Raw genomic sequence first — 12,386 nt, forward strand, 5'->3', positions numbered from 1 at the left:
TGCTTCCCTTCCTCCACGTCTTCACAAATATTAATAGCTAAGGGCCTCACTGAGTGTGGTTTTTAATAGAATCCAATTTCAGTCCATTTAGAGTGGGGCTTTTCATGCTGACTTGGTAATTTGAACTCTGTCATGCCTGATGGGCTGAATGCATTTTCCCTGTCTGTGTGGCTGGCCCTGGGCTGGGGGGAGAGGGCAAGTAGGTATTGGGAGCAGGACACAGGGGCACCTTCTTCAGAGCAACTGCAAATCAGCTATTTCTGCCTTACAGCCAGTTTTGTCTTTCCTGCCCTGAGGCATGTGAGTAGGATCCCAGGGCATTGGGAGGAAACAGGCAATGATTACTTTCTTTCCTGGTGGTCACCTTCCTCTTGCAGCCCAGAAGCCACTGGCCTCTGTGTGCTACCACAGGAAGAAAACTGAGTTGATCTTTGGATGTGACTAGAAGACCCCTGGTTCTGCCAACCAGCAGAATTATCCCAACTGATTGTTGTGGACTCTCTGACATGTTGGGAGAGGGCATGTGAGAGAGTATGTGGCTTCTTCTGCCCCATCCCCCCAACCAAGTCCTTACCCTCTTTGATGAGAGAGTAATTCGAGGGCTTATTGGAAGTTCCTTCCTTCTAGAATGCAGGGTGGGAAACTGGAAAATGAACGTAAAGGTATTAGCCATACCATAACTGAGGAACCGGGGGCTCAGGAGGTTGGGGGAAGGAAATGAATGTTTATTCCACGCTTACTCTGTGCAGGGCCCTGAGCTAGGAGGACAAGTTATTTCTTAATCCTCCCAGTAGCCCAGTAAGGAATATAAAATTATCCTCACATATAGGGGAGGAAAATGAGGATCAAAAAGTCAAGCAAGAGCCCCAAGGTCACACAGCTAGTGGATGTCAAAGCTGGTATTCAAACAAAGCTCCAACTGTCCATTCTTAGAGATCACATGGTTAGAAATGGTGGAGCTGGGAGCTCTGATTTGTCTGCTGGTCTACCTCACTGTGCTCCTTCACCTGGCTGGTCATGGGAAACACTAGGACATTTAAAATCTATAGTATCTTGAGTGTTATCCCTGGGAGCCTGAATCAATGGGTCTAAGGCAGAGGCTGAGATTATGTATTTTTAAAAAGCTACTTCAAGTGATTCTGATGTTCTGGAAAGCACAGCACTGGAGTACGTGTCTCCTGTGGTTTCTTGGTTCTCAGAAGCATAGATTCAGTCCAGCCCTGTGTTTTTCCCAAGTAACACTGGCCACTGAATCCATTACTCATTCATTCCAGATTCAGGGCTCGGCGTTTATCGAGCACTTACTGTGTGCCAAGCACTGTGCTCAACATTCTGGCTGCAAAGAATGAATAAACCCCAGTGCCTGCCTCAAGGATCAGCCAGGTGGTGGGCGAGACAAACATAAATAGGAAGTTCCAATTCCTTGTAGCAAATGCTACAGAGGCAGGTTTATGTTGGTATAGGAGTACAGACCATGGGGTCAAGGAAAGCTTTGGAGCAGTGATGCCTCAGTCGAGTCCTATAGGAGTTAGCAAGGAAAAGAGGGGGTTGGAGGGGTGAGGCATGGCCAACTAGGCAGAGGGAACCACATGGAAAGGCTCAGAGACCCAGAGCAATGGGTTTGGGGAATCACAGGGAGCTGTGCAATGGTGAGATGTAGGGTACCTTTGGAAGAGGACCAGGAGGGGAGCCTGGAAGAGTCCGCGGGAGAAACTACATGGAGGACCTTGTGTGTTATGCTGAGTTGGGCCTTTATCCTAAAAGGGGTGAGGAGCCACTAAAGATGTTTAAGCTGTGGAGTGACAGAATCAGATTGTGTTTTAGAAGGGGAGCTCTGACAGCAACAAGAGGGTGAACCATAGGTACAAGGAGCTGGCAACAGAGATCCAAATTAATTGCAGAATTAAGAATTTATGTGTGTCAAAGAGCACCATAAACAAAATTTGAAAGCAGAGCACTTGGAAAGCATATTTGCAATGTTTCTTGACAAAAATAATATTCTTAATAAAATTACATGTTGAGAATAAACATACCAATATCAAATAAATAGAAAAATCACAAATAAACAAGTACAAATGGTCAGTGGGCATTTGAAGATGTTATTCACTAATAATCAAAGAAGTGTGAGTTCAAATAACATTGACATACTATTATTTTCCTACTGGACTGGTAAAGATTTGGTAAATGACCATACCCACTCTTAGTGAGGTTGCAGGGAACAGGGCACTCTCAAGCCGGCAAATAGGAGAGTGTGAAGTTTAGTACAAACTTTCTGAAGGCAGTTGGCAACATATATCAAAATTCTTAAAGGATAGCTAAGCAATTTCCTTCTTGGATTTTATCCCAAGGAAATAGCCATAAGTGTGTGCAAAATTTAGCTACAAGAATGTCTGCTGCAACATTATTTACAATAGAGAATGGGAACAAATGAAATAATCACTATAAGGAGACGGGCTACCAAGTGAGAGTCCATCTGCATAATGAGGATGCTGTTGAAAAAGTTTGAGAGACACACGAAAAATGTTTCATTCATAATATAGTAAGGGAAGTAGCATAAGGTGCAAAAAAAGTGTCTGATATGCTTCCATTTGTGACAAAAGAATATATACACATATATTTGAAAAATGCATAAATGTTTCTGGAAGGATATACAGTACAAGTAATCAGAGGGAAACTAGATGCTGGCAGATAGGGTGGGAAGGAGATTTACTTCTTACTATAGAACTTTGTGTCCTTTTTGAATTTTGTATCTGTATGAGTATTACATATTCTAAAATATAAATACACATTTTGAAAAGTAAGTTACTAAAGAATATACACAGTGTAATCCAGTTTTTGTTAAAAAAAAAAAAAACCATCATGTGCATGTGTACATTTATACCAAAAAGAACTGAAAGATAAGTCCAAAAGGATAGCAATGTTTGTCTAGGGTGGTAGGATGCTGGGCTGGAGTTTGTCTTTTTTTCCCCTGCTAAAATTTCTACAATACACATGTGAGGCTTTCATAACAATAACAAGAAAAGTATAATTTTTTCCACAAAGAGTCTATTACAAAAGTCCAAGCAGGAGATGACAAAGCAGGTCAGATCCAGGATTAGTGCTCCAGGTCTGGTTCAGCAGTGACATCTGCAAACAAAGCGTGTCATTAAATCACGGTCCCCGTTTTGGGGAGGGATGGGGAGCAGGAAGCTGAAGGTCTGCTAGGGTGAATAGACCTGATCTTGCTTAACAGCTTTCTGAAGTCCCTGTTGGACAAATGCACAGCAAGTTCAATCCCTCCACCCCAAACATCGAACAACACCCGCAGGCAATTTTTTACTTTGGGATCACTTAACTTTGGGTCACAGTGAATGGATTCCAGTAAGCAAGTGTATGCAAACCACCAGACAGGCAGATGGCCTGTGCCCAAGGTTGTCCTCCCCTAGTTCTGGTTTTCCACCTTCTCTTTAGAAGGATGGAGACAATCTTATCCCCATCTGTACAGCTCTGCCCCAACTTACTTGTTGAGGCAAGACCTCTCTCCTGCCCTGTTTCGGGGATAGTTAGTGAGTCCTTCCTGACGGCATGAAGACCAAAGGAAGAACTGGTTCTGCAGTCCACCCCTGACCTCATCCCCTTCCTTCAGCTCCCGACAAGCAGTTTGCCAACTTGCAAGCTTTCTGGGCTGGAGGCTTGGCAACGGGGGAGTTTTGCACATCTGCTTATGCTGTGTATGATGCAGGACGGTTCTGAGTCGGGGACGGGTGAAGTCATTCTGGAAGAAGAGGGCAGAGGGAAGGATCTGGTAGGGGTTGGGGGAGAATGTGGCAGCTGTAACAGCATTTTCCTTTTCCTCTTCTCTGGAAGTGAGCTATAGGCAAGCAACTGCGGGCCCCTGGGTATTTCTAGCACCTTCTTGAAGCCCCCGTTGGAAGCCTTTCAGGAGCTATGTGAATATAACCTGGACTGCTGGCTTCTGGGCCCCTCAGCAGTGATTGGATCCTGCAGTGGCGAAGCCTCTGATTACACGTAGAACCCATAATTAACTTTGTGTTTCCTTTCGATCTCTACCTATAATTGTGAACCTTCCCCAGTGCTGGGGGAACGCTAGGTGGGTTTGGATATGCGCTGCCATCAGAAAGTAGAATGAATAATACACAGAAATAACTGCTAGGTCTCGGCTGTCTTTCCTGGCCTGTCACTGCCCCGATCACTAGGGAGTCTGGTGTTAGGGACCTTTTTTAACCTTGGACTAAATACAGAGGCAGCCCACGTACCATCATGGGCATAGTCAAGGCTTTTCAACTCAATACGCACCGTCTTGCTCCCTAATGGTGGTAACCGCTCAATATAATACTTTGTAGAGCAGCAGCGAACCATAGGTTAGTTAGGAGCTAGAGCTCTGGAGTCAGACAGACCTGGTTCAGATCCTAGCTATGTCACGTAAGGCCATATAACCTTGGGATAGTTAATATTTCTGGATTTTAAGTTTCCTTATCCACCTAATGGGAATAGTATCTCATAGGGTAATTGCAGGAAAGAAATGAGATTATACATGTAGTGGTCTGAGGATAGTGCATTTCATAAATGCTATTAACATTATTGCATCTGTATATATTTTAATTTGTACAATATTGTCTCACTAATCACACAAAAAATACACGAAAGTGCTTTGAAAAATTTAAAGCATCATATAAATTAAAGGTGTCATTGGTGACAATCTCATATGAGTATTTCTCAACTCTTCTATTTCCTTAAAGACCGGGTCTACATCCTCTGTCCCACGGTGTATTGCACAATGATAGGCAAACAATAAGCCCTCAGTAAATGTTTCTTATTTGACTAAAGCAACATGGCAGAGCGTAAAGAGCATAGATATCAGGAGACTAGGCTGGGCTAAAATTAGTTTAAGGCAGGAGAGCCAGTCTGCAGTCATAATTTATTCATTCAACAAATATTTGTTGAACACATTCTATGTGCTAGATATTGAGTCCAGATAATTTCATCAAAAGGAGGCTGTACAAATCCCCACAAAGCCAAGTCCCTGGGCAGGCTCCACAGCGCCGGCCCACTCTACCGCACAAAGGCGGCAGCTTAACATTGTTTACCACCAGACAAACGGCCCCTTGCTTTGGGGGAAGCCGTACATAGCTCTGACTCAGAGCTGAGGGAGGGAGTGGGCCGCTTCCAACAGAAATGACAGGAACTGCTGCCTGTTAATTTATTTTTATTTACACTGACTTAGTCCACAGTTCGATCCTGAAGGCAATACAATGCTCCTTCCCCTAGGATGTCACCGCCCCTCCCCTCCGTCACCTCGGCGCTTCAGCGCTCAGCCTTGGCCCACCTCACCCTGCCGCTCTGCTGTGGCCAGCTGCCTGCTGGGTGGGAGTATGGGAGCATGGTATGTGTGGTCACCAGAGGGCACTGAGAGTGGGCTTCCATGGCATGTGAATCCTGGCAGTCTCAGATCCCTGAGGGGGAGAGAAGAAAGCCAGGCTGAGACCACAAGTGGAGGGAGGGAGGCAGGGGCTGAGGTGACTGGGGGCAGGGAATCCAGTGTACAAATTCACTGTCTGTTGGTTTCACCCAAGGCTTCTGGTGTTTGTCTCCTCCCTGGAGTTGTCACGGTTGCCTTGAGATGCTCTGGTCTGTCGGCAAAGTGTGAAGGGGTCCAGCCCGGGGGCTCTGTGCCTGCTGCCATTGGGCTGGTACACTCAGCAGGCTCTGCCTCTGTCAGAAGCACTGGCCAAAGTCAAAGCTACGACAGCACTCTCGGCCCTGTAAGAGTCCTCTCCGGCTGTCCCCGAAGAAGTTAGGTCCCTCTCAGTAGCTGGCCTGCTAGAGAAGGGGTGTCTCCATGGCAGGCAACCTGCCAGGTTCCAAACCTGCATGTCTCCTTCTTTTCACACTGGGAGCAGACAGGTTGTTGAGGGGCAGCCGGAGGAAGTGGGGAGAAGGGAACAAAACCTAGGAGGGGCTCTTCGCTGGGGGCTGCCTGGGAGTCCCGGCTCTGGGGCGGCAGCAGCTGTTACATGGCTTCCTTCTCTCTCTGGGAGCATCTGCTGAGCTTCATCTCCGTCAGCTGGATGTACCGAATCACGTTGGTGTCTGTGAGGAGGGAAACACATCTTAGGGAGCACCTGGGCGGGGGGTGCGGGGAACTGTCGGGTCTACACAGAATCCTACTTTGTGCCACGCTTGTTACCTTCATCATCTATTTCACATCATTGCAATCATGCCAAGGATGGGTCCTCATCCTCACTGTGACAAAGGGGAGAACCGAGCCCCTGGAGAGATGAAGATGCCCTGGGAGCCCCGTGGTTAAGTGGTGCATGCAACTTGGCAGCCTGCCTCCCCTGGGGAGCATAGTACCTTCTTCATACAACTGCTGTGAGGACCGAAATAGAGAAGTCTGAACGTGCTTCATCCAGTGAGCAATAAATATTCACTGAAGGTAAATTTTTTAAACTGAAGAGTTTAAAATGACTTTGCTTCGTTGTCTTTTGTCCTTTACGTAAGGTCAGGTACCCACCTCCCCAGAAACGGGGGCATCCCCCCCCCCATTCTAAGGCATTAAATTAGTGAGCAGCCTGCCTGGGATGTCATATGAATGCTAGTACTCAGAAATGCCAGGGGTAGCGTCTAGCAGTGCTGGCATATAGGAGGTGTTCAAGAAAATTCTGTTAAATGGGTCCAGTTCTTAGTCTTCAAGTTGCCTAGAGTATAGAACACAATTTATATACAGAAAAAGAACCGGTGACACATAAAAATAAAGAGAAGGGATATGGGCATTCTTTAAGAATATAGAAAAAAGTATACATTTAGATATTTGCAAACTGATCCTGAAGTTCTTAAATTCTTCTTGGATGGAGAACTGCATTTTTTAAAAAATCAGCCAAGTGAACAACCATGGTAACACCAAGTCAAATTTGTTGTTTAAATGTTACCTCCTCAGAGAGACTCTTCCTGACCACTTGGTGTAAAACAGCACCCCCTTTACTCCTGGTTCTTTTACTCTGCTTTATTTTCTTCCTGGCGCTTAGCATGACTAAATATTACATTACCTATCTGTCCATTTGTTTACTGCCTCTCCTCCTCCGTTATAACATAAACTCCTGGAAGGTAGCAGCTTCCTTTTATTCACTGCTATCTACCCAGCATCTAGAATAGATCCTGATCCACTGTACCTGCTCAGTAAATGTCTGTGGAATAGGGAGCACATTGCTCCCTATTGGGAGAATGAATGAGTGGCTGAGCTGGTGGATATGAGTTTGAGTGAACGGTCCAGGTAATGCAGGCTCTAAGAAATGGGAGGTGACCAGAGAAGTCAGAGCATGCTTCCTGGAAGATGCTGAGTTCAGCACCAAGAGTATCCATTCATATTCTGTCTCACCAGCTGGAGTGTGAGGTCCTCACAAGTAGGGATTCCATCTTCTTATCTACATCCCTGGCATCCAGCACAAACCGTGGCACATAACTCGGAATTCAATATGTATTTATTGAGTAAGCAGAGAGAGCTGGCTTCTGGATTGGAAAAAACCCCAAAGAATTCCATATTCTATTTGAAAAGAGGTGCCCCAGCTCCCTGGAACGCAGACCCCAGGCAAATGCGTGGACCGTTTATGCTCCTCATTTCAGGGCCTGCCCCACGCCCGGCCCCGCCAGCCAGGACAGCTGTGCGTCACGACGGGGAGGCCTCCGGAGCTGCCAGAGGGGACTGACGGTAAGAAAACAGCAATTGCCCCCTTACCTGTTGGCTGTCGGGTCCTTGCCTCCTTCAGGTAGTAGAGGGCTTTGTCGTAGTCTCCAAGGTGGTAGAAGGCCACACCAGACCGGTAAAGGGCCTTGAAGTTCTCTCCTTCCTTCTTTAGAACTTTGAGGCAATACTCCTTGACTCGCTCGTAGTTTACCAGCTCAGCCTGGAGCAGGCAGGCTATGGAGGAAGGGAGAGAGAAGGGAGAAGGCCATGACACAGCAGACTCTGAATGTCTCTCTTTGGTTCTTCCTCCCTGCCCAGAAAAGGTGGAATTGTGTTGGGGTTTTATGCTGGGTTGTATTGCCATGGGATTTGTCATCAAATAACCTAGGGTTCTAGGACCCACTTTCATCACCAGCAAGCTGTGTCACCTTGAATAAGTTACTTAGCCTTGAACTGTGTCCCCTCCAAAGAGATATGTTGGAGTCCTAACTCCTAGTGCATCAGAATGTGACCTTATTTGGAAGTAGGATCTTTACGAAAAGGTAATCAAGTTAAAGTAAGGTCGTTGGAATGGGTCCTAATACAGTATGTCTGGTGTCTTTATAAAAACACACACAATAGGGACGCCTGGGTGGCTCCGTCAGTTAAGCCTCTGCCTTTGGCTCAGGTCATGATCTCGGGGTCCCGGGATAGGGCTTGTGACCTGGAATTGGGCCTGTGTCATTGTGCTCTGCGCTCAGGGGGGAGTCTGCTTCCCCCTCTCCCTCTGATCCTCCCGATTGCTCTTGCTTGCTTGCTCTCCCTTTCTCAAATGAATAAATTAAAAAAATTTTTTTTTAATTAAAAAAAAATGCCACTATAGACTGAATGTTTTTGTTTTCCAAAAAATTCATGTGTTGAAAACCAATCCCCAGTGTGATGGTATTTGGAGGTGGGGTCTTTGGGAGGTGACTAGGTCATGAGGGCTGAACCCTCATGATTGGGATTAGTGCTCTTATAAGAGAGACCTTAGCGAGCTCCCTTCCCCTTCTGCCATGAGGACATGGCAAGAAGACAGCTGTCTCTGAACCAGGAAGCAGACTCTCACCAAACACTGAATCTACTACCTTGACCGTGGACTTCCCAGCCTTCAGAACTGTGAGAAATAAATTGTGTTGTTTGAGCCACCTAGTCTATGCTATTGGTATAGCAGCCCAAACGGACAAACACAAACAGGAAGCTTGGACACAGAGACAGAAGCACAGAGGTGAGACGATGTGAAGAAACACAGGAAAAAGATGGCCATCTATAAGCCAAGGAACGCCTGAGGCCCCCACAAGGTAAAAGAGAAGCATGGAACAGATTCTCCCTCACAGGCCTCCAAAGGAATCAAGTCTGCCAACACCTCCATCTTGGACTCCTGCTTTCCAGAACTATGAGACAATAAATTTCTATTGTTCAAGCCACCAGTTTATGAGACTTGTGTTGCGGCAGCCCTAGGAATAAGCTACAAGAGGCACTGACAAAGCTAACTGTGGCTAACACTTGTCAAGTGCTCACCTGGTGCGGGATGCTCACGTCATTGCTTTACTTGTATTCCCCAACATAACCCTCAGAATACCATCATGTAGGGCCGACTGTTATTCCCATTTTACAGGTGAGGAAACTGAGGCCCAGAAAGATTAGGTCATTTCCCAAGGGCACACAACATGACAGAGGCAAGGCTGGGATTTATTTATTTATTTATTTATAAAAGATTATTTATTTATTTGTCAGAGAGAGAGAGAGAAAGCGCAAGCAGGGGGGACAGGCAGAGGGAGAAACAGGCTCCCTGCTAAGCAGGGAGCCCTATATGGGGCTCGGTCATGACCTGAGCCGAAGGCATACGCCTAACCAACTGAGCAACCCAGGTCTTCCAAGGCTGGGATTTAAATCAAAGCTGCCTGGCTCCAGTGCCCAGGTTCTTTGTCGCGTTGTTGAGGGGATTCATAAAATAATGGCCATAAGTATTTAACACAGGGCTTGGCACAGAGTAAGTTACGCCCAGTGTCATTTAATATTATTATCATTCTTTTCAACCTTCGCACACCCCTGCAGTGACAACTGCCTCTGACTTTCCTCAAGTTCTCATTCATGCAAGTTTGTCTTTGCATTTCCTGGGAGTAGGGGCCTTCTGATGGGCCAGTGCCCAGCTCGTAGAGAGCACACCTCATGACTTGTGAGGCCCCGTGTTCCAGGCAAGAGGAAGCTGGGGCTGGCAGGTGTCTGTGGTGAGGCCCCTTCCTATTTTCTATCAGCCTTCTCTGAGTGAACCATCACTCCTTGAAGCTTCCTCTCACCAGCCATCTGCTGCAGGGCCAGAGCCAGGGCCAGGAAGCTCGCGAGACCCTGGAGAGTGATGCCCCCTTTCTTTCCTTGTGTGCCCAGTGGCCTCCCTGCCTCACCCAGCTCCCCACCCTGCTGGGCTGCCTCCCCCTCCATGCGATCATGCAAATGTTTAGTAGGCACTGAGCGAAGATTGAGTTATGCGTTGGAGGGATTACCAGAAAGGGGGACGGGGAGGGGCAGGGAAAGGCACCTCTCTGCTTCTTCCAAGTGAATAAAAAGAGACGTAGGAGGCAAGGGTACCTGGGTGGTTCAGTTGGTTAAGCGTCTGCCTTTGGCTCAGGTCATGATCCCGGGGTCCTGGGATGGAGCGCCGCATCGGACTCCCTGCTCAGCGGGAAGCCTGCTTCTCCCTCTCCCCCTCCCCCTGCTCATGCTCCCTTGCCCTCTCTCTCAAATAAATAAAATCTTAAAAAGAGAGAGAGAGAGAGAGAGAGAGATGTAGGAGGCAAAAGCGCTCTTCCCACCAAGACCAGACTGGGTGGTGGGGGAGAAGGCTGATGGCTGCTCCTTGTGCTCAGATTCCTCCCGCATGGGAGGAACCGCTGTGTCTCTGGGATAGAGGCGAGTCACTGATTTAAATCTTCGGAGGTCTAACTTCAGCTGTTTTGATCCCTTAAATAACTTCCCAGGGATAAGAATTGCTGATTAGGAGATCAGATCTTTCATTGGACATTTTGCGGCGGGGGCCGGGGCGGGGGGAGGAATACCCACCCACATCCTTCTTGCCGACTAAGGGGGAGGTGAACCACACAGTCTCTGAAGTTAAAGATGTGAGAACCAGGAAGTGGAAGAGAATCACCCCAGATCTAGAAACTGACCCATCAGGTTTCACAGGCCCCAGGGCAGAAAGCCAAACAGGGAGACCAAAGTGAGGGGCTGCTACCCCCCTTAGGTGTGGGTGGCTGTGGTCACAGAAAACCATGTGCTGGCAGCCGGGTGTCCATCCAGCTGAGGTGACGCCACCTGTCCTCTCCTCCCTCAGCTATGGGGACCCCTCCCCACCCCCCAAGCTGTTGGAGCCCACCCTGGTGCTCACACAGCTCTGTGGACAGGGAGGGCTTTCTGTCGAGAGGTTCCTGTGCATGGACCTCACTGGCTACCTGTGTGGGGCTTGGCTCCAACACCTGCTCCCAGAGCTAAAGGATTTCCTGTCTGGGCTCCCACATGCCTCATCTGGTGTCCTTTCTGCCCAGGCAGGGCAAGCCACTTCCTGTCCATCTTCAGACAGACACTTCTGTTGGCTGACCTGAGCAGTGTAGGAAATGGGCCTTTGTCTCTTTTAAAAACAGCTTTTGAACGCCTAAAACGAGGGTGGGGTGGTGAGAAAAGGAAGCAAGAAGGCCTGGAAATGGAAACAGATCCTCCTCCCCCCAGGGGAGAAGGAAGGATAGCCATCAAATTCTGGGAATCCTTCATTGAAAATGTTTCGAATTCCCCAGTGGCTCCAGATCCAGTGGGAACTGTGATACTTGGCCGTGGACCAGGTTTCAGACCCCGTGGGAGGTGGCGCCAGGCAGGTTACAGGGTGTGGGGGCCCCTGCTGGCACAACAGGCGGAGCCCAGGAAGACGGAGAAATCTAGAGTCAGCTTGAGTCCAAAGGGGCTGCCGTCCTAAAGGCTGGGCCAGGGTGGAACCCAGGCAAGAAACCTGGGGTGCCAGCCAGAGCTCTTAAGGGGAGTCTGGGGTGGAGGGGGTAAGAGTCTGGAAGGCTACCCACAGCCCTAACTATAGGTGATTTTTTAGGCACCCCTGTAGTTTGGGTGGGGAGCTATTTTGGGGTTCACATAACAAGCCCAAGGGAGAGGTAAGATGGGATGTTTGTAGGCACATCCTTAGAGTGGAGAAAGTTCAGAAGGAGAGGTTGACCAGCAGTCTCAAGATGTTCCTTCCGCATCCCTATGCCCACCACGCAGGGCCTGTGGGCTGCAGTCGCATCATCCCAGTGCCCTTGCTTCCTCTCCATGGTTAATCCCTTGCCCTGGGTCAGAGGGGGTGCTTGGTGCCTTACGTACACTATGTCTTTTCATCTTCATGGTAACTGTGAAACAGGTTCTATTTAGATGCTTCTTTTTTAGACGATGAAACCCATTCCAGAGAAATTAAGTCACCTGCTCAAAGTCACTCAACTAGGAGGTGGTAGAATTATGATATCCACCCACTTCTGCCAGGATCTCCAGACTTGTGCTCTTGGCCATGGGTTTCTGTGGGTCTGTGTTTGAAGCCTTCCAAAACCCATGTAACCCCCAGTAAAAGCCACATCGCCTGTGTAAACTACCTTTTTCTGTGTTCCAGGGTCAACAAGGCAAAAAGCAATGCCTAACTTCACTGGGCACTGTT

At 48.0% G+C, this 12,386-nt stretch overlaps 1 protein-coding gene across 1 annotated transcript in view; it reads right to left on the bottom strand.

Annotated features, from left to right (window-relative positions):
- Positions 1–5,189: 5,189 nt before the first annotated feature.
- Positions 5,190–12,386, bottom strand: part of TTC9 (tetratricopeptide repeat domain 9) — a 29,643-nt gene continuing 22,446 nt past the window's right edge. Inside the window, exons 2-3 of the mRNA XM_028100405.1 lie at positions 7,733–7,915; positions 5,190–6,090 (exon numbers count right to left, since the gene is read on the bottom strand). Coding sequence (XP_027956206.1) covers positions 6,011–6,090; positions 7,733–7,915 — 263 coding nt within the window. The 3' untranslated portion in view covers positions 5,190–6,010. The remainder of the gene's footprint in view (positions 6,091–7,732; positions 7,916–12,386) is intronic.

This window comes from Eumetopias jubatus, unplaced genomic scaffold (genome assembly GCF_037043125.1).
Source record: "Eumetopias jubatus isolate StellerSeaLion01/CBP00866 unplaced genomic scaffold, mEumJub1_p1.0 scaffold_7, whole genome shotgun sequence".
Lineage (NCBI taxonomy): Eukaryota > Metazoa > Chordata > Mammalia > Carnivora > Otariidae > Eumetopias > Eumetopias jubatus.